Raw genomic sequence first — 23,039 nt, forward strand, 5'->3', positions numbered from 1 at the left:
CCTTCTTGCACCCCTATGATATGAATGTTGGAACGCTTGAAGGTGTCCCAGAGATTGCACACAATCTTTTTTTTTTTTATTCTTTTTTCTTTTTGTTGTTCTGATTGGTTGTTTTTTTTCTTTCTTACTTTCCAAATCATTGATTTGATTCTCAGCTTCATCCACTCTACTGTTGTTTCCTTGTAAATTGTCCTGTATTTCAATTAGTGAATGCTTCATTTCTGACTGGATCTTTTTTATGCTGCTGAGGTCTTTGCTAAGTTCCTTGGGCATCCTTATAACCAGTGTTTTGAACTCTGCATCTGATAGATTGATTATCTTCATTTTGTTTAGTTCTTTTCTGGAATTTTGCTCTGTTCTTTCATTTGGGCCATGTTTCTTTGTCTTCTTGTTTTGGCAGCTTCCCTGTGTTTGTTTCTATGTATTAGGTGGAGCTGCTATGTCTCCCTGTCTTGGTAGCATGACCTAATATTGTAGGTGTCCAATAGGGTCCAGTGGCACAGCCTCTCCTATCACACAAGCTGGGAAAGTGAGGGGGAGAGAGAGAGGGAGAGAAGCACCGTTGTGTGAGAGGTTGATTGCTTCTCACACACACCCAACCGGGGACCTGGCCCACAACCTAGGCATGCGCCCTGATCAGGAATCAAACTGGCAACCTTTCAGTTTGCAGACTGGTGCTCAATCCACTGAACCACACCAGCCAGGGTGTAATATAACTTTTTTAAATGAGAAAAGGGTATTTTATACTTATCACATATTTAGTATTTTGGGGAGCCCTTTTTCCCATTGTATAGATACACATTTTTCTCTGGTATCATGTTTCTTTAGCCTGAAGAACGACCTTTAATATTTCTTGTAGTACAAATATGCTGGTGATGAATTCTGTGACTGCTGATGAAGTACTGAGAGAATAAAGACACTAAAAATGCTTTACTTTGCCTTCATTTTTGAAACATAATTTTGTTAGATAAAGAATTTTAAGTTGAGCCCTGGCCAGAAACTCAGTTGGTTGGAGTATCGTCCTGTTTCATTTCCAGTCAGGGCAAATACCTAGGTCTCTCTGTCTGTCTTCTCTACCTCTCTTTTTCTCTTTCTCTAAAATCAGTAAACATATCCTCAGGTGAGTATAAAAAAATAATTCTAGGCTGATAGATTTTTCTTTAGATACTTAAAGATGTTGCTGTACCTTTTCTTGTCTTCATAATTTCTGATGAGAAGTGTGTTGTTAGTCTTGCCTGTGTTCCTTTGTAGGCAATGATTCTTTTAACTCTGGCTGTTTTTTTAATTTCTCTTTATCATTAGTTTTAGTAATTTGATTAAAATGTACTTTGGCATGGCTTTGTTTTTTTTCCCCCCTTGCATTTTGTTATATTTCTTAGATTTGTAAGTTTATGATTTTTCTCAAATTTGGAAAACCTACATCTATTACTATAGCTTGATATTGTCTGACTGTCCACTGATGCTCTATTCTCATTTATCTTTCATTCTTTTTTTTGTGCCTTAATTTGAATAAAATCTATTGCTATATCTTAAAGCTCACTGATACTTTCTTCTTCAGAGTCTAACTTGTTTAATAGTCACATCTAATGTATTTTTCATCATGCTTCTATTTCTGTCTACCTTCTTGAACACATGAAATACATATATGTATATATACACACACATAAATATATTAGTTGTTTTGACATCCCTTTCTGCTAGTTCTATCATCTCTGTTATTTCTAGATTTCTTTCTATTGATTGATATTTTTTCTCCTCATTGTAAAAGGCCATGTTTCCCTGCTCCTTTGCATGACTGGGGTATTTTATCTTTTAGAATACTAGAATTTGTTGTAATTTCAAAATAGTGTTGGGTGTTATTTTGCCTTGCAAATTAGTTACTTGATATCAATTAGATCTTTTTAATCAATACTTGATTTTAACTTTGCTACATGTAATTTGTAATTACTTTTTTTTTTTTTTACATGGACAAGAAGTACGATTTATTGGTGGGTGTTAAGGTAGAAGCAGAAATTCACAAGTGCAGAGCCCGCCATTTTTCCAGGGGACCACGATTAAGGATGTATTTGACTCCACAGCCATCTGGGATGAGCCGCTTTTCAACCACGATGTCTTCAAATTCATCAGCATTAAACTTTGTAAAGCCCCACTTCTTGGAGATGTGGATCTTCTGGCGGCCAGGGAACTTGAACTTGGCTCTGCGTAGGGCCTCAATCACATGCTCCTTGTTCTGTAACTTGGTGCGGATGGACATAATGACTTGGCCAATGTGGATCCTGGCCACTGTGCCCTGGGGTTTTCCGAAGGCACCCCGCATACCTGTCTGGAGCCTGTCAGCCCCAGCACAAGACAACATCTTGTTGATGCGGATGACGTGGAAGGGGTGGAGCCGCACTCGGATGTGAAAGCCATCTTTGCCACAGCTTTTCACCATGTACTTGTTGGCACAAATACGGGCAGCCTCCAGGGCTTCGGAGGACAGCTGCTCATATTCATCTGACACCATGTGGCCACAGAGTGGGAACTCGTCCACTTTTGCCTTCTTCCTCCCCAGGTCAAAGATGCGGATCTTGGTATCAGGGACACCTCGGCAGAAGCGAGACTTTGGGTATGGCTTGTTCTTACAATACCGGTAACATCGGGCGGGGCGGCGGCCCATGGCGACACCAGGATCTTCACTGGCACGCTGAAAAGAAAGAGTGTAATTACTTTTCATCTAGAGGTAATCTAGCCTCACTACTAAGGTGATAACATTATGAAGATTCAATTCTAAGACCATATATTACAAAATTTTTCTCCTTTGATTTATGGGAGCATAAATTGTACCTAGATGTATGTGAACTTTGGTAATTGCTCTGCTTAGTCCTTTTTGCTTGTTCTGTGCTGGAATTCAGGTAATTTCCTGTCATGCATACATGGACTACTATTCAGCCAGAGACCCATGGGTTTCCCTCTGCATATCTTCAGAGATATTTCATCTTCTTTGTGCAGCTCTCCATTCTCCAGTAACGTGTTCCACAAATTTTTACCCCCTTAGTCTTCCTAGGTTTCTATTTATATCTTTTTAGCTCAGCAAGATTGCAGGCTCTGATTGGGTTTACCCCACCCCACCCCCATTCAGAGATGCAGCCGAGAAACTGATCCCAGGCAATAAGCTGGTGAAGTAATAATAGTTCTTACATTGTTTGTTGTCCTTCTGTCAGGGAAAACATCCCTGACTGTGATCTAATGCCGAAAAACCTTTGCTTTATTTATTTATTTTCTGGTTTCTTATTGCTTAAAGCAGGAGAGTCTATGTGATTCTTATTCCTCCATCTTGACTGACATTTATGTTTTGAAAAGATCTCTCTAGATGCTGGGAGAAAGAGTATAGGAAGGAGACAGATTAGGTGGTTATTATGCAAAAGTCCAGGCTCGAAAAGGTGATGGCTTTAATCTGGGTGGCAGTATGGAAGCTGAGAGAACTAGTCACAATTTGGATACACTTTGAAAGTTAAGAGAATAAGATTTCCTTGCAAAGTGAATATGAATTATAAGAGACAGAGAAGAATCAAAAATGACTAAAATATTATTAACATTTGTTTTCTGATTTATTTCATGGTTATTCACTTACTTATATTTGTAGCTCTTTGGTCATTTATTTTCTTAGAAAACCATTTGATTGAGATTTTCAAATATAATAGCAAAGACATAATATTCTTTACTTCCTCGAATCTCTAACTGTAATTAGACCCACTTTTTCATTTCTAAAATACGTGATGGGTTTTTCTGTGTTTTATACTCTCAACTGGATTATCAAGGCTGTGACTATTTTAACTCACATCTGTCACACCATGTATAAAAGTTAACTATAACAGAATCTGGAATTCACAACATAATACAGGAAACTCCATCATAGTTATATAGGCACTAAAATTATGTCCTTTGAATGTATCAATTCATTCTAGGAATATTTTTGAACTGACTCATGTCCAGAATTTTGGAAGAGAAAGGCAACAAAAACTAATCTTACATGTACATAGCACTTCGTAGATTATACAACGGACATTACATTATTTTCCTGTTATCTTAATTAGCCCATGACAAAATAATTTTCCTCAATGTTTTACATACAAGGTAGAAACTGAGACTCAAAATTGTAAATTCCTTTGCCTAATATTATTCCAGTGTTTGGCAAAACCTATGTTTTTTCCCCCAATAACATTCTGCTTTCTGTATAAGGAAGTATGTGTATGCTGCTGCTGCTGCTGTGTGTGTGTGCACACATGTAGATGTTTGTAGCTATTTATAGTTTTCTCATGATTTTACCATTAAAATATAGATTGCAATTATGGTTTATAGAACCACAGTAAGGATAGAAATAAAAGGTCTCTGATGCTATATAAAATAATTTTCATGTATTAAAATGTCCTGAAATTTCTACTCTTTTTGTATTAAAAACTTATCTATTATAAAAAGCTTTTGGATATTAAATTCCTCATTAAGTATAATAAAGCTATTTGTCATGAAATCAGATTAATTTTAAATAATTATTTAAACCATTGTACCCCTGTTTTATATGTATTTATTTCCCAATGCACCTGAATGGAGATATTTGTGAGTGAAATAAAAACAACATAAATTATTCAGAAGCATATTAGAGTAAAATATGATCCTCATGACAGAGGATACTGTAAAAGCAAAAAGTGAGAGAAGGAAAGACTTGCTTGATTTTTATCAGTCCTCTGTATACATTTATTCTTACTGAATATAGGAAAATAGTGGCCTCGGCACATGACTGGGTCTCATACACCTACAGTTGTAGTAAAGAATGAAAATAAAAAGTATGTTTTTGAAAAAAAATACCTCTTAAAATGATAGCCTTCTTGTATCTTAAGGCACAGTGTGTTTTCCATGCTTGTATTCAGGTTGTTGCAGTTCAAAATTTCCACATGTGTCTAATTCAGTAGAAATTTTAATTTATTTTTAAGATGTTATATGCCAGACAGATACTGCTTCCTATTCAGACATCACAATAGCATCAAACCATAAAATAATTTTATTGTATTTTGGAAAAGACACATAACATACCTGAGTCTGTGAGTTAGAGAACACATTTTGCAAAGAACAAAGCAATTTACAAAAATTATTTTTGCCAATTAGAGGCTACTTTCAAAATTAAAACACATGATCCTCATTTCACATTGTGCCACATACATCTGGCTTATGGTTAGTTACATATAGAGAGCGAAATGACCTAAAATTCTTTGCATTCCACACAGAGACATCACTGATGTCCTTTTAACTGAAAATCTTTATTTGCTTTGTTTATAAATCTTCAGAACTGTAAACAAGACCTACTCACTTATACATTCAGTAGCTGGAAGCCAGTAGGATGTGTAAACCGGCAAGGGGAGGTTTATCTACGTGATGATGGGCATCATACCACACGAACTGTATTAACTGAGATGACTACTTTGTGTAAGATTATGAATAGGGAATAGCCAGCCTCACCAGTACTGTGTCACTGCTGGAGTGATGATGATGTGTGAGAGTTCTCAGAACTATTTTATTAGGCTAATTTCTACTATCAAAATATTCCTGGAAACACACACATACACAATCACTTTTTTAAAAAAATTCATGCTTAGTTAGTCCTCCCTGTGCTTTTTGCCAATAATTCTACCAGCTGGCCTGTGGGAGATGTTTGCAAAAATGTTTGCATTTCCCTTCTGTCCCCTCCAAACCTTTGTTTCACCACAATAATGAAGGGAACAAATGTTCACATTTTCCAAAGGTTTACCATTTTCAAGAGAAACACAAAAGCTCAACTGAAATGAGTGTTCACTTGCTGGGAGGTAGCCAAATACAAACAGATGTTCAGCTTTTGTAAATTGATGTGGTTTTTTTGTTTTTTGTTTTTTCCTTTCTGAACTTGATGCTACTTAAAAGAACACATTTTGGTTTTAGACATGGATTGATTCCTAGTATCAGAATTCTATGTAATGAAAGGGATAATTAACCAACCATATCCTGGCTTATCCAAAAGGTGGTGCACTTCCTGATGTCTGATATTTTAGGAACAAAATTGTCTGTCTTCCCAAGTGGCTGTAGAAAGAGCAGGCCTTGACAAGAGGTCTAGACCCTATTCCTTTGTCACCAACTCCTTGTGCGACTGTGGATAATAATCTTCTCTCTCTAGGTCTTAGTTTCCTAGGTGTGTAAGGACAGATACTATCTAAGATTATGTAAATCTAAAACCTCCTTTTGTGTTGCAATACTCATGGGGAAAATATTGACAGTTTAATATTCATTAGAACTAAATTCTTAATGGATGGGTTCATGTTTATTCTCTTTATCCACAAGGACAACATCTCAGTTTGTGCCTACCACATATAATAAGTAATTCTGAGATTAAATAAGTTAATAATTAGTACAAATACTAAGTTTTTAGAAGTGATAGCTATAATTTCTGCACAATATTATGTGATATGCCAAGAAATTGGAAGTCATATGGAGAATCATGAGGAGAAGGAATGCTCAAAAAAGTTAAGGTGACAAAAAATGCAGTTAGCCCTGGCTGGTGTGGTTCAGTGGACTGAGTACTAGTCTGCGAAGTAAGGGGTCTCCAGTTCAGTTCCCGGTTGGGGCACATGCCTGGGTTGCAGGCCAGGTCCCCAGTTGTGGGTGTGTGAGAGGCAACCATACATTGATGTTTCTTTCCCTCTCTTTCTTCCTCCCTTCCCCTCTCTCTACAAATAAATAAATAAAAATTTTAAATGCAATTATGTTAGGTGCACTATAATGCAACAATAGTACCTTTGTACCATGATCTAATACCACCGCCATTACTTTCTCACAGTATACATTACAGTAAACATTTCTTTTGGACCTACTGTGTGTCAGGCCTTGACCCACAGGGATGCTGTATGCTGTCTCTAACAAGAGGAGTCCAGAATATCATATTCTATTACTGACTCCAAAAGTTTGCTATTGCTTCCAGAGTAATTCAATGTGCAACCTAGTTATATTTATTGAGATTTTATCTACAAATAAATCTTTTGACACCAAGACTACATAAAACTTATTTAACAAGGGGATCAAGAATGTAGAATAACTGAATTTTATCATTTATAATTAATGTATATTCACTGTACTAAGTATTAATCAGGATGTCCTTTCAGTTTTATTCCAGAACTAATCAGTTGGGCTCAATAAAGATAGACGCAAAATTAGCCCTGACCAGTATGGCTCAGGTGGTCGGACATTGTCCTGCAAAGCAAAAGGTTGCTGTTTCAATTCCTTGTCAGGGCACATGCCTGGTTGCAGGTTTGGTCCCCAGTCAGGGTGCATAAGAGAGACAAACAATTGATGTCTTTCTTTTACAGTGATGTTCTTCTCCTTCTCTTTCTCCCTTCATTTCATCTCTCTAAAAGAAAATTAATAAAAAAAATTTTAAAGATAGGCACAAAATAATATTTTCCCCATATGTCAGTAATACTTTTTTAAAATATATTTTAAAAATGTCATTAATAATAACCTAAGCTCTAAAGTTTAACAAGTGATTTCCTTAATAATAAATATGTGAGAATTACATGAAGAAAGGTATAAAACTGTATTGAAACTATCAGGAAAGCTTAAGGAAACAGGAAAACATATATGATATTGAACCGAAGGTCTCCATATTATAAACCTGTTTATTTGTTTCCAAAATAATTAATACATTTAATGAAACCCCAATGAAAATCATCATAGATGTTTTTAAACTTGACAGTTGAATTAAAAAGATCATCTGGAAGAGCAAATAGGTGAAAACTTGCAAAAATAATATTTCTCACTATCTATTTATATATCAAAATAGGAGAGGAGAAGCATGACTAATATGGGATGCTAGAATGTTATTACAACTGCCTTCCTGACACTGTCACATTGCTCTTTATTCACAGAATACATGAAACAACAGAGAAACTATGAATCGATCTGCAGCTCATGCTGAATTGTTGTTGGCAAGGGTGCACTTTCTTCAAAGACAGATGAAAAGGTAGGGGCCCTTGGTGACCAGCTTCTGTTTTTCCAAGAACCTAGAAATGAGCTGCATGTAATCTTGCTTACCTGTTGCTTTTGGTTTTCAATCACTTTGTAAGAGAGGTAAAAATGAAAATTCATCCTAGAATGTTAATCATTGCTCTTTAACTTATTTTTAAACGATTTCATAGATTTGCTGCCTTATTTAATTAATCTTTTTGTTTGTTTGTTTGTTTGTTTGTTTGGCACTGAACAGACTGTAAGACCCTTACTTTGTCTTTCTCTTATGTCTGAGCCCTGAGATTGCAGACAGTATTTGAAATAAATCCTCTAAACCGATGTCTCTTAGCAGGCAGCAGAGCCACCTGGTGTGGCGGTACAGCCATTTCTTTCACTGCACAGCACTAACTCACTATAAGCTCACTTTTCACATAATCAGTAATAGTCTATATGGTTTGTTGTGTGCTGTACCTATAGATTCACTGTCAGGCCTCTCAGGGGAGAGTTCTCCTCAGTTTGAGCACAAACTGATGTAGCAAATATAAATCTCAATGCAAACATTCAAGTATGCAAAAAAAAATTACCTTTCTTATTTCTTTTAAATTAGCTTAATGCTGACATTGAGGCCACATGTTTCTGGGGTGGTATGAAATTACATTTCAATCATTACTGTGATGCTCTTCCCTACTCAGAATACTAGGAGAATCTGGATGGCTTTAGAGTTTATACAGAAAATAATCATTATAACCACCACCACAACTCAGGTGTATATGAAAATTGTTTGTGCCAGGAATTGTTGTATGTGGTTTCTATATATTAATATGCAGGATTCTAACTCAGGTCTGTTGGGATCTGTTATGGGCCGGATTGTGTCCCCCACCCCCAAATTCATATGTTGGAAGTAGTTTGTTATCTAAAAGGAAAGAAAATCATCCTTTGTGTCAGTCACTACACATTTATGATTTTCCTAGAAGAATGGGCTTATTATTTTATTTTCAAAGATTTTATTTTATTTTTATTTATTTTTATAGAGAGAGGGAGGGAGGGAGAGAGAGATAAACGCTGACATGTGAAACATCAATTGGTTGCCTCTTGTATGTGTCCCAACCAGGAACCAAACACATAACACAGGCATGTGCCCTGACCGGAATCGAACAGGTGACCTTTCGCTTTGTGGGACAACCTCCCACCCACTGAACCACACCGGTCAGGATATAGGCTTTTTTCTTCATTCTGTTTTCTGAACCTTACTGTAAGCCTAGAGAAATGTGAAAACCTTCAACAGGATGTGGTATACAAGATATATCATTCTTGTAATAATTTAGCTCTGAGTAGCTCTTGATTGAAAATTCAATCTATAGATACAGGTGGTATGTAGTTAGGTCATTGTGTGTTCTGCTCAGCAAATTTTAAAAGATACTTTAAGGTATTGCTGATTCACAAATGAGATGTTATTTCTTTGAAGGAGAAAGCTGTATCAGACTGCTGCTAATGTCAGAATAGTGATGGACTATTTTAATTATATATATAAAGACATACCTGATAACAAGTAATAGCTGAGACAAGATGGGATTGAACCATTTACAAGTATATATAAAGCCATCTGAATGGTTCAGACATGTTTTTAAAGATGATTCCCTTCTTTCTATGATTTTTGGGAACAAAAAAGGTTGCAAGATTATGAATTAACTTTCCTATCTGTCAGTACTGTATTACAGAGAGATTTGGAAGGCTCAAAGCAATATTTCATTCTCAGTTCAAAATCCACATCAAGGGCACATTCCCATGCTTCTGTTTCTTATGTGGTCAGTATAACAGTAGAATGTGGCACGCTGTTTTTATGGTGCACTTTCAGATTGTTTCTTGATGAAAAACACTTTGGAATTTGGAAGTTAGAACTGTAAAAAGTTTCCAGGTGTTCTTATAAAGGAACTCATGAACTGATAAGATGTAAATGATCCGTCGGCAGCCGTCCGTCTCGAGAGACGATGGTGTAGCTTCTTAAGAGTCTATCTGCACCGCCGAGAATGGCTGTGCAGTCCGACTCGGGAGTGACACGGTATCTGTCTCCTCCCGTGTTGAATCGACATCTTGCGATGACGCTGAAGCTACAGAGCCTGGGCAGGGTGATATGGAGGGTCTGCTGTTGCCCATGCAGCAGACCCCCCCTCTCTTCGCAGCTGAAGGGTCCAAGGGAAAGACGGAGTCAATACAGCTTGGCTTCAGGTGCGCCGCAGGAGTTGCCGGTGTTGACTACAACGTCAAACCGCCTTAGGGACTCCGGCTCCGGATTTTCTGTCGGGGTTTACTCCCTTAGCCTTTCCCCTGAAGAGGTATGCCGCAAGGCAGCGGAGGTTTTTTTAAGATGTAAATGATATTCTCTCACAATCACAGTAAAAACTACTGTTTCCTTAAATCAGTTTAAGGTAAGCAGCATTTTCTATTTTCAACACCTATAACATTTCTCCCACCTTTAACACCTTGACATTTTTGTCCCTACATATTTGTTACATTAATTGGTTCATTGATTCATTCAACAAATGCCTGTTGAACACCTGTGATATTGCAGGTACTATGCTACATCTTAAGGATTCAGCAGTGAATGTGATAGATACAGGCTCAGCCCTAATGGAGTTGTATCTATGTGGGAGAGACTGGCATTAATTAGTCAAAATAATAAGTACAAAATGACAACAAAGGACAGTAGCATGATGCCAAGTGACATGGGGTTAGCAGAGCTTATGACAGGATAATTTGATGTAAGGACTTAGTAAGGAGTCCCAGAAACTAATGTCACTTTATAAGAAAACTGTTCTTTCACTATTGGGACTTTTTCTGACTTTGTTGAAGAAGACTACATTTTTATATATAAAACTAGTTCCCACACATTGATTATAATATAAAAGTTTTAACTCAGGTGTCAAAATTAAAACATAAGGGTGTTGTAAAAATCATTTTATTGAAGTGTACATACAGAAAAGTGCACGTATAATCAAGTATTTCAATGAACTATCAGAAAGTAAACAGACCTGTGTAACCATCATTTAGATCAAGAAATAAGACATGAGTTCCTCAGAAGCCACCTTCATGCCATCTCTAGCTATGTGTTTTCAAAACAATTTTGTGGGTACTTGTGCCTGGGAAACTCAGCCCACAGATGTTTGATTGCCTTCAGTTTACTTGGGCTATGCACACCCTGCTTGCCTGGTCATTTATGATAACACTCAAGATGATAATAAATTGGTCCCATAAGAGACAGGTGTGATGGACACGTATCTGGGGTAGCCTAAGGCACCATGTCCATGTAGTTGATATGGCAGCCCTCAGACCAACCGATGGCCATTTCTCCTGACTAGACAAGAAAAGATTGTTTCCTTGAAAAACCATGAGCTCTCAGACTGGTTTCATCTATCTTTCTTGGCTGTTGGTATACATTTAACTCTACCTGGAGTGGGGGATATTTGTAATCCTTAACTCCTCTATTTGTCTGAGACTCATCTCTTTATTCCATAGGGCCTTGCTTGGGAAGTTGGAGGCAACATCATAGTGTGCACAACTTTTATTGACTCCCTATGATTTTGTTTTCTGGCTGAAAGCTTACTCATTAGAAGGAAAGCAATGTGCTTCTAGCTCCATCAATGCAACTGGAAAATTAGTCCTTTAGCAGTCTAATACACCTAGTCAGGTATGTCAGGGAAAAATTCTTAAGATATGATACCGTAGCTGAGACCTGAAAGATGAGCAAGAGTTAAGGAGACAAAAAGGGAGAGCCTTTTAGGCCATATTGTTATTTTTCCACTTTATATGAACTTGAACAGAAGCCTCCTGCTTAATTTGAGAAAGAACATTTCTGTAAAATGATCAAATTTGTATTTTGAAGCCAATCAATCTGGCTAAAATATGGAGAACAGAATATCAGTGCTTGAGTGTAGAAGTAGCAATAATAGCTAACAAGTATTAAACACTTACTGAGTGATTTATATATATTAACTAATTTAATAGCCTGTGAATAGATTATATTCTTATCTTCATTCAGCAGATAAGGTCACACCAGTAATAAGTAGCAAAGCCATGATTTGAACCCATGCATATGGACTTCAAAATCCATGTATCTAAAAACACTGGGCAGAACTGGTTTACACTCCTTCACAAGTGTGTGCTGACACTCAACATGTGGGAAGCTAAGGAACTTTCCCCATTAGATAGACTCCTCTATTTTTCTGGTGGATTTGTAGAAAAGGGGATGGGTGAGTATACAAGTATGACTATAAAATTCTTTCCAAGGGAGGAGGACACTGGTATGATGACTATCCTTTGTTCCTTTCTTCTGCATGTTGCCTCAGCTTTCTTTTTCTTATATAGTATGGTACAGTGATCATAGGACCAGGGTTATAATGACAACTGCTGGAAACAGGGATGATTTTTTTAAAATTTTAACTTATTTTCAGAGAGAGGGGGAAGGAGGGAGAAAGAAAGGGAGAGTAACAGAGATTGGTTGCCCCAACTGGGGACCTGGCTCACAACCCAAGCATGTGCCCTGACTGTGAATCGAACTGGTAACCCTTTTGTTCTCAAAGCGGCACTCAATCCACTGAGCCACACCAGCCAGGGGAGATGATTTTTAAATAAGAAACTATGACTATATTTTTATTTTTATTTTTTAATATTTGATTTATTTATTTTTAGAGAGAAGGGAAGGGAGGGAGAAAGAGAGGGAGAGAAATATCAATGTGTGGTTGCCTCTCACGCGTCCCCAGCTGGGGACCCAGCCCACAACCCAGGCATGTGTCCTGACTGGGAATCAAACCTGCGACCCCCTGGTTCACAAGCCAGCACTCAATTCACTGAGCCACACCAGCCAGGGCTATTACTATGTTTTTAAACATTTATGTTAAAAGTCTGAAGGGCTCGATGGAGCAAATTGTGCCTTCACTGAGTCTAGCCAAATTGGAGTTGAAGTGGTCAAAGCAACCCATTAGTTCTGTACCTATGTAACCCTACACTACATGAATGGGAGTTGACTGAGGGGAGATACTTGCTAGTGTCAACATAAGAAACATTGAAACCCGTAGAGAATTTTGTGAGCTTAATTGAGCCAAACTGATGGGAAGCAAAACCGCAAAGAGTTGAGATAATGCTCCAGAGAATGACAGTTTAAGCACCTTATTTTATACATTACAATCAAAGGAGGAGTCATAAGGGAGTTACATGAAATCCACTGATGATAGACTAGGGGGGCAGGAAAAAGCAAAGCGTAGTTGGGGGGCACCTCTGGGGCTGGAGAAAAGGTAAAATGATAAACACATACCTCTTTTACATAAGTGAGTAAAGAAAATAGTTAACAGTCAACAATTAACATCATTACAATAACAATGAGGGGATTTGTGGTCTCAGCTTCAGTGAGGTGGTTGTGCCCAAGGGGTTTGAAAAAGGGAAGTTACCTAGACATTCTAAAGGTGTGTTATCATACATGCAAAAAGACAATAGACAGGCTCAGGTGAGGTAAGGATTGACCTTTGTTAGGGAAAAATACTGGCCTAGGACATGACTACCTGCCATGACCACCCTTTGTGATTTCTTTAGGCCTCTGAGTTTATAAGGCCACTACATAGGCCTCTCCTGAGCTGATCAGGTTAATATGTGGCCCCTTTTCTTTCATACTAGACTAGTATTGCCATCTGTAATAAAGACCAGCACAGTGGCTGAACCTAATGTTCCAGCCAGAGGTGGACATGTTTAGATATCATGGAGAAAAGAAAGAATAATAGCTGAGAGTAAAAAACAAATAACTGAGTTCTGTAATGAGGGAAATCCAGTATTGCATTAGCACCTTGAAAGAGGCTCAGGACAAGCCATGCTATAGTCTCTTAGTTTGGTTACTGACCAGAGTTCTGAAAGAGTTATATTACTGAGACCACTCTTGCTTTTGAAATCTGAATGACCTCTCCCTGAGAGACATTTTCACATGATATGGTGATAGACTGCAATAATTAACAATGACTCAATGGGACTACAGTAATGTGCCATTGTCTTCTAATTGTTAAGATCTTTTTGTTATGAAAGATCCGTGGTCAAAGTGTAGGGGGTGGCCTATGGTATAATAAGAAATATGTTTGGTCTTTGATCCTGGTTCCTGACACACAATAACTAAAACTCTCGGTACTTCCTGAATGACAAAAGTATCCTGTTATTCATAACAAACCCCTTCCATCACACCTAAAATAATATTAGGGAGGTAACTCAGGATGGGTCCCTCAATAGCCTCAGGATTAGACTGGTCATGGGAAAGACCAAATGATTAAATTATTTCAAGTTTCAGCCCCACCCACTGACCTTTTGGAAAATGAGGAGGGAGGTCTGGTGTTGAACTCTACAAAAACACACAGTGAGACTCAGAGCTTTCCAGGTTGATGACCACATTGAGGTATTGGGAAGTAACACCCTGAAAAAGGCACAGATGTTTTGCACCCCCAACCCCCACACTTTGCTTGCCCTATGCATCTATTCTATTTGATTGTTCATGAGTCATATTCTTTATAATAAAAAAAATTGATTGGCCATAAGTATATGGATGATTTCTGAACTTTTCCCTGCTTTTAATGGAGGTGTTTAACAAAAGAGTTTGTATCTCTCAGATCAGCTGCACCTCTGCAAGGTTAATCCATTTCAGTGCAATGTGACATTTTATACTGTATACAGCAAGAGCAGAGCAGACTTTCTGGACACCTTTGACAATCCAATACAGAGTCACTGTCAGCCATGACAGTTATGTCAAGTGCTATGTCAAGACTGAGGCAATGGGGTGTAATGGGAACCTCCTTAAGAAGGGCCTAGAACACCCAAAACCACAAATCTGGACACTTTGATAAGGGATTCCATTTGGATGTTGACATGAATGGGACCTCCACCCTCTGTGGACTGTAAGAACTCAGAGCTCCAACCACCCAATGCTGGTGCTTGGTCAAAGCCCTGCTGGACACCTGCTGCCCCTGTAGCTGCCTGGATTGAGACCAACTTCAACCTTGCTACCTACAGAAGTTGCCAGTAACTGGGTCTTTTCATCAGATGGTTGTTCTGCTCACTCTTATCATGTAAGCTCCCCTTCTTAGTGTGTAACTTGCATGCGACTCTATTGACTTATTAGCGAGATCTCCCCTAATACACCTGGCATTGCAGAAAGACACAAACATGTGTGAGAGACTTTTCAGGGATGCTTCCTTGCTCACAACATACATATTTTTGATTAAGGCCTACAGTTTTATTTCTTTTTGTGTTTGTTCTCTCTGATTTTATTCCTCTGTTTCCCCTTATCTGTCTTTTTTTTTTTATTACTTCAGTGTTTTATATTGAATTTTTTAGTATTTATTTAATTATGTGACCTGGCCTTAGTTACATTGCTTTGTATTGGAGAATGATGTCAAATATAATTTGTTATCTTTTAAAATATGTACATCAGTATATATTTGTCCCTTTTTAGTTGACAACTTTGTTCCTTTTATGTTGTCTTATTAGATTAACTTATTCTTAGGAGTATTAAATCGGGGCCATGTATGAGGGAAATTGAATGCTACATTGAGGAGTTTAGATAAATTATTGATATTCAATAAAAGGTTAAGATGATGCATTTCAGATGAATGCAAAACTTTGGATTTAGTTAGGATAGAATAAAATGGGTGGGTGACTTACACAGGATTTAATATCACTGTTACAGTGTTTTAATTCTCCATTTCCATAGCCATTCTTATTCTCTATCAAACTGTTAATTGACAAGGATATCTCTATGCCAATTGTTGGACATTATAAGGCTATAATGTGTTTCTCATTCTGAGGAAATGTGACTTGGCAATTCGAATTGGTACAGTATCTCTTGTTCTATTTTTTATAATATCTTGAGCATCTATATCTACCACCGGGTAAACAAAGTCGAGTCCAGAATCAGTATCTATTCCTGTCAAGACCCAATTGTAATCCTCTAGATCTAAATAATTTACAGGTCAAAGATGAAATTACAATGTATAGAAAATATTTTTAACAAAATAATAATGAAAACAGTGTATTAAAGTTCATGGAACACAGATAAAACAGTACTTAAAGGGCAAACTATAGTTTTAATGCTAATATTTGAAGAAAAAAAAAAAACAATGGCCTACAGTTCAACTTTAATATAATTGGAAAACCAAGTAAAGTAAACCTAAAATTAGTGGAAGGAAGGCAATAATATGATGAAGGCAGAAAACAATGAAATATACAAGAGGAAAATACTAGGTGAAATTGATATAACTAAAAGTTGGTTATTTCAAAAGATCAACAAAATTGACAAATCCATGCTAAGCTAATCAAGGATCATATGAGAATAATATAAATAATTTTGATAACTGTGACAAAATAGACAATTTTTTTGGAAAAGGTAATTAACTAGAATTAACATCTCATTTTGTTGATGATTTTCTTTAAATAAACTGAACTGATCAAAATCCTTCTCCATTAAACAACAACGACAAAAATAAAATAAAAATAAAAAAACTTCTTCAAAAGAAAACTGCTGTCAAACATTCAAAGTTTAAGGAAGAAATAATACCAGCCCTAACATAATTTTAATACCAAACCTTTAAAACTTTTTTCAGAAAAACATTTCAAATCAGAAACCCTCCTAAATACAGACACAAAATTCCTTACAAAATATTGTAAAACAGATAATATACAAAAAAGGTAATGAATCATGAACCAGTAAGGTTTAATCACAAGAATTCAAGGTTGGTTTAACATTTAAAAACTAATCACCATAATTCATCATATTCAGAGAATAAAATTGAAATTCATTATCATTTCATTAAGTGTATATAAAATATTAGACAAAATTTAAAACCCATTTGTGGTAAAATTTCTCACAAAATAGAAATAATACTTTCTTCAAAATGATGGCCATTTATGAAAAATTTACAGCAAATATATTTATTGGTGAAAAAATGGTCTTGTATTATTTGTATTGTCTTCTACAGTGTGATAAAATTATAGAGAATATATATGTTTTATAAACTAAAATTTCAAACCAGTATATTCATCTAGATTAGGAATATTATGTGAACTTGGATCTGATATAATTGTGCATTTACTTACCAGGTATCAAAAACGAGTCACAGAACTTTTCATTAATACAATTTTATGATGATTAATTGTTAACTGGATACCAATTTGCATTTTATTTGTTTGATCATAAATCTGTTTTATGAGTTCTATATAATGACAGACTTATATGCTCAACTAATCTCCAAGTGTGTCCTCCAAGAAGTCATTCACAGATACGTAGGCCTACAAACATAAGCAGATCATTGGAAATGTTTAATTATTTACCTTCTCTGAGGAGGAGTTAAAACTGCTCATTGATAGAGTCACAGACACACATGAATATGAAAAAAACTATAGGTACAAATATACATGTATGAACAACTCATGCAAGCAAAATCAGACAGAAGAAGGAAGCTCTATAAATAAACTGAACCTTGAGAGATTGTATAATTGTTCATTCCAATTTATTTTTTTTAATAGAAGTGTTTATCATTCTTCAGACATAAGAGATAAAGACCACTGAATGACACTAATTTCTCTCCCTTTCACACTGGGATTTTGCAACCACCAACCCACACCATGTCTTTAAAAAACAAACAAACACTTCCAGTCATCTGCAAGTCCACTACTTTACCCCACCTTTTGACATTTCATGGACTTTGAGATACAAACACTAGTGCAACAGCTGGGATACCATGCTCAAACCTTCACTCTTTAAACTAAAAGTTGACTACAGAGGTTTTTCAGACTTCATCTGTAGACCACCTGTGCCAACTGAAACAGATCTTTCAGACTTCTTGAAAGATGATCACCAGGTCCTAATATAAAGATTCCTTAAAGATAGGCTTTGTTATATGGCATCTCTGAAAATATGCTTAATTTGTCTATTCTCAGCTCCCACTCAATAGCTGGTCTTAGTAGCTCTGGAAGAGGGAGGTCAGAAAGGGTTATAGAACCCTAAAGATGCTCCCTGTTATGACATCCTTTGATTGAGGGTTGCTTTCTGCTCTAGTGGTTCTTTAGGTGGAGATTAGATCTAGCTAAAACTGCCAAAAACTGTGAAAGCATATAATTCAATTGTTAAAAACACAATTCTCTTACGAATATATAATGATCATGTGTCAAAGTTCTATTCAATTCATTATTGAAGGAACCAGAAAAATAACATTGAGTTAGTGCCAAAAGAATTTAAGAAACTTGGACTTAGAGAATTCTTGGGGATAGAGATGTTGAAATACATTTGCTGGGTTAGATACAAAACTGATTAGTATCCTCTCAGGGAATAAAACCATAAGCTCTGGTATTATATTCTCCACCAGACAGAAAAAACCATCATCTCACCCTTTCAATGTTCTACAGTTTAAGGTACTGTAGAATATGATGATCAAATAAAGGTGCGTTTCCTGAGAGTCAAGGATTTCCAATGGGCTCAATAAGAATGCTCTAACATGGTTTTAAAAAGTCATATAATGATATTTTTGTTTGTTTTTAAGTTTCAGATTTTTTTCCTAAAAGCTCAGAACAAGTGATTTCTATAGAATGCTACAGGAAGGATAGAGGCAGTTCTCAAATGCATTGTAACACAAATCCCAAGTTGAAAATATTGAATCTTGGGTAGTGTTGAAATGTTTACTATTACTATTTGAAAGGATTTGCAAATATACCTCTAATTATATCACACTTACCTGCATTCTAATATGCATTCTTATGGGGAACAGAGGACTTGAATCAAAATCTCTGGGAGGAAAAAGTATGCTTTGATAGTTCTTAATAGCCCCCCAAGTGACCCTAATGTGCAGTCAGTATCAAAAACATCTTAGAATGAAACACCACCAATTTTGGCATCATGCTGGCCCCTGACTCCACTTACTCTGAAGCAAGACTAATTGTATAAATGTCCCACCGATGGCTTTGTAGTATAGTTTGGTACCAGGTAGCATGATTACTCCAATTTTATTCTTCTTTCTCAAGATTGCTATTGCTACTTGGGGTCTTTTGTGGTTCCATATAGATTTTTGGAATATTTGTTCTACTTCTGTGAAATACACAATTGATATCTTGATAGGAATTTCATTGAATCAGTAGATTGCTTTGGTTAGCATGAACAATTTAATGAGGTTAATTCTTTCTATTCACAAACATAGTATACAAGGTCTGTCCGGAAAACGTTCAGCCATTATTAATATAATGAGACTGGTGTTTGCAACCTCAGTGTAACCTGGAAGCCAATGAGAGTAGACTGGAATGCACATGTGTGAACAGTGATGACTTCACTGTAGTAGTCAGTGGGGGTGGGGGTGGTAGATGCTGTTGAGTGAGCATGCGAGCATGTGTATTATTATGTAGTCATTGCATTCAAAATGACTGGACAAGTTGACCAATGCATCTGTGTCACATTTTGCATTAAGCTTAAATATTCCTCCATGGAAACTATTCAGATGATTCAGAAGGTCGCAGCTATGGGCAACTGGTGACTGGCAGCTTCATCATGACAACACACCTGCTCATACTTCACGTCTCATGCAGAGCTTTTTGGCAAAACATCAAATCACCCAGGTGACTCAGTCCCCCTACAGTCCAGATTTAGCACCCTGTGACTTCTGGCTTTTCCCAAAACTAAAATGACCTTGGAAAGGGAAGAGATTGCAGGCCTTTGATGAGATTCAGGAAAATACAACAGGGCAGCTGATGGCGATTGGAAGAACTATGTGAGGTCCCAAGGTGCTTACTTTAAAGGGGACTGAGGTGTCATTGTCCTGTGTACAATGTTTCTTGTATCTTGTATCTTGTTCAATAAATGTCTATCTTTCATAGTACATGGCTGGATACTTTCTGGACATACCTTGTATGCTTCCACTTATTTGTATCTTCTTCAGTTTCTTTCTTTAGGGTCTTATAATTTTCCCAGTACAGGTATTTTATCTCCTTAGTAAAATTTACTCCCAGGTATTTTATTCTTTCTGAAGTAATTGTGAATGGGACTATTTTCTTAGTTTCTCTTTCTGATAGTTTATTATTGGTGTATAAAAATGCAACTGATTTCTGGATATTTATTTTGTGTCCTGTTTCTTCAGTGAATTCATTTATTAGTTCTAGTAGTTTTTTGGTGAATCTTTATAGTTCTCTATATACAATATAATGTCATCTGCAAGTACCACATAATTTCACTCATATGTGGAATCTAATGAACAAGCTGAATGAACAAGCAAAATAGAGACAGACTCATAAAGCACAGGCTGACAGCTGTTAGGGGAGGATCTGAGTGGGGGTGGTAGAAGGATCGAGAAAAAAGAAAAAAAGAGAAAAAATGCATGGCCACAGACAACAATGCGGTGATTGCGGGGGACTGGTGAGGGGGGCGGTAGAAGAGGGTATGGGAGGATAAATGGTGAAGGATGGAGACGTGATTTGGGGTTGTGAACACACAGTACAGTGTACAGATGATGTGTTGTGGAGTTTTGCATATGTAAACTGTATGATTTTGTTAGCCAGTGTCACCCCAATAAATTCAATAAAAAGAAAAAGAGAAGAAATTTCCCACCCAATACAAAGGGTTCCTAGGTAGCTTATCTATTACAGATTTATTGCTTTGTTCTTAAATATGAACTTGTAATCAAAGTATTTGAGGAAATCCTTCAAACTTTCAGATAAAGACAAAAATAACTGAACAGGAGGGAAATAACCCCACACAGTGGAAAATTTCAGGCAGAGGAATTATAAAATAATTGAATTAGATACTTCAGTGTGCTAGGCAATACTTTAAGAAAAAAAAAAAAACACTACAGAAATCTGAATCTACTGTGCCCTCACCATATAAAATTTTTTCTTGATGTGGAATTAATAAATGTATGGCTATTGTACCTAAACTGATCTGGCCCAAGGAAAACACACCCTCATGCTGTTGCTCATCTTAAAAACATGACCACCAAACTCATGTAGGTCCTTAATATGCCTGGCAGCATGCTCTATTTATTTTCTCAGTCTATTCATTCTGTCTTGCCTCAAATCCCAATGCCTTTTCCCTCATCCTCACTCTCATCTAATGTCCTTGCTGCCTTTTTCATGGAAAAAATTTAAAGAATCCGAAATAAGTTTCCTCAGATACCTAACACCACATCTACCCACCTCTCAGCATGTGTATCCACGTGCTCTACCTTCTTGCCTGATAGGAACTTGACATGTTTCTGTTCAGTCGTGCATTCGCCCCATCCCAGCAGTTCTTCCTTTTTCTCTCTCATTTATTTTAATTTTCTAGGAAAGCATTCTCATTCGAGAAACATGATGTTATTTCTCTCATCAAGCTGTACACACACACACACACATACACACACACACAAACCCCTTCCCTTAACCCCACATCCCCCTTAAGTTACTGCTTCATTTTTTAAAGTAAAACTCTGAAGGAGTTGTCAACACTTCCTCTCTGCATCTCCTCCTGTTCTCCCTTGAACTTTCTCCACTTAGGCATTTATTACCATCACTACATTGAAACACTGCCTGTCAAGGTCACTGGCTGGCACCAATTGCCAAATTAAACATTCCATCTCAGTTTTCATTTTATGTGACCCGTCAGCAGCATTTGACACAATTATCCCTTCTTCCATGAATCATTTTGTTCACCTGGCTTCAGGGATACATCCTCCTAGCTCATTGTTCACTTCTTACTCTTCTTTACTGATTTCTCCACATCTATCTTACTAATAACCACTGGAAGGCCTCTAGACTCAGTCATTGATCCTCTTCTCTTCTCCATTTACCCTCATTCCCTTGATGGTTTCAGCCATACAATTTTATATATCATCTAAAAGTTCCCCATTTTTCTGTACCACAGAAATGACTGAAATTTATATCTCCGTTCTGATCTCCAGAATTCCAAGCACTCATTTCCAATAATTCACCCAACTTCTTCTACTAGGATTTCTTTTCTTGTTTTTTGTTTGTTTGTTTTTGTTAACAATAATGAAACCTTGAGTTTAATATTTCTAATACATTGAACAACATTGAAATGACCATATATCCTGGTTTATGACTGTTGGCTGTTTTTAGTGCTCCTTTCACTATCAAAAGTGTTCCTCTTTGGATAAAAAAAAGTATATGGTTACTCAAGGGAACATAGTTCTGTGTTTCAGACTACTAAATTGATTTCCTACACTGAAAGTAATTAAGTTCATCATAACATTCCTTTTTTTCTTCTCAAAAAGAAAAACAAAATTTAATTTGTTTAATGACATTTAAAACCACTTTTACAATCTTGCTGTATTTAAATGATTTTAACTATTTGATGATGTCTATGAAATATAAGGCTGTAATTTACTTTTTCATAGATTATTTCTTCTAATTCTGCAAGAATTTATACAGTTTTCCCTTGTTCTAAAAATAGTAGCTAGCAAAATTGTTGTTCAATTGATTTTAAGAAATTAAAAAATTGGACTTTTAAAAAGTCCATATCAGAAAATTTAAGATTCCTGACACTACCTGTCACTGAGTCTACAATTGTATAAGAGTGAATGGTTGTCAGTTTTTTCCAGCTTAATTGAAATACAATTGACATATAACATTGTGCAAGCTTAACATGGACAACATGATTATGTGATATATGCATATATTGTGAAACATGTACCACAATAAGATTAGTCAGCATATCAATCACTTTACATAATTACCACTTTTTGTTGTGATGGTGGTGGTGAGAACACTTAAGATATACTCTTTTAGCAACTTTCAAATGTACAATACAGTATTGTTAACTATCATCATCCTGCTGTATATTAGATCCGCTGAACTTATTTATCTTACAACTGGAAGTTTTTACCCTTTGACCATCATCTCATTTCCCCCTTCCTCCAGTCACTGCCAGTCATCAGTCTCTTCTCTCTGTTTTCTCTGAGTTCAGCTTATTTAGACTCCACGTACAAGATCATACAGTATTTGTTTCTCTCTCTTGACTTATTTTACATAGCAAAATGCCC

The 23,039-nt window shown here is 36.5% G+C and overlaps 1 protein-coding gene across 1 annotated transcript; it reads right to left on the reverse strand.

Moving 5' to 3' along the window:
• Positions 1-1,999: 1,999 nt before the first annotated feature.
• On the reverse strand, positions 2,000-2,694 carry LOC149990577 (large ribosomal subunit protein uL16-like). Its single transcript, XM_090264437.1, has one exon. It carries the CDS (start codon positions 2,657-2,659, stop codon positions 2,015-2,017), a length of 645 nt encoding a protein of 214 aa, XP_090120563.1. The 5' UTR covers positions 2,660-2,694; the 3' UTR covers positions 2,000-2,014.
• Between the last annotated feature and the right edge of the window lie 20,345 nt (positions 2,695-23,039).

Source organism: Furipterus horrens, unplaced genomic scaffold (genome assembly GCF_987537825.1).
Source record: "Furipterus horrens unplaced genomic scaffold, mFurHor1.1.pri manual_scaffold_17, whole genome shotgun sequence".
Lineage (NCBI taxonomy): Eukaryota > Metazoa > Chordata > Mammalia > Chiroptera > Furipteridae > Furipterus > Furipterus horrens.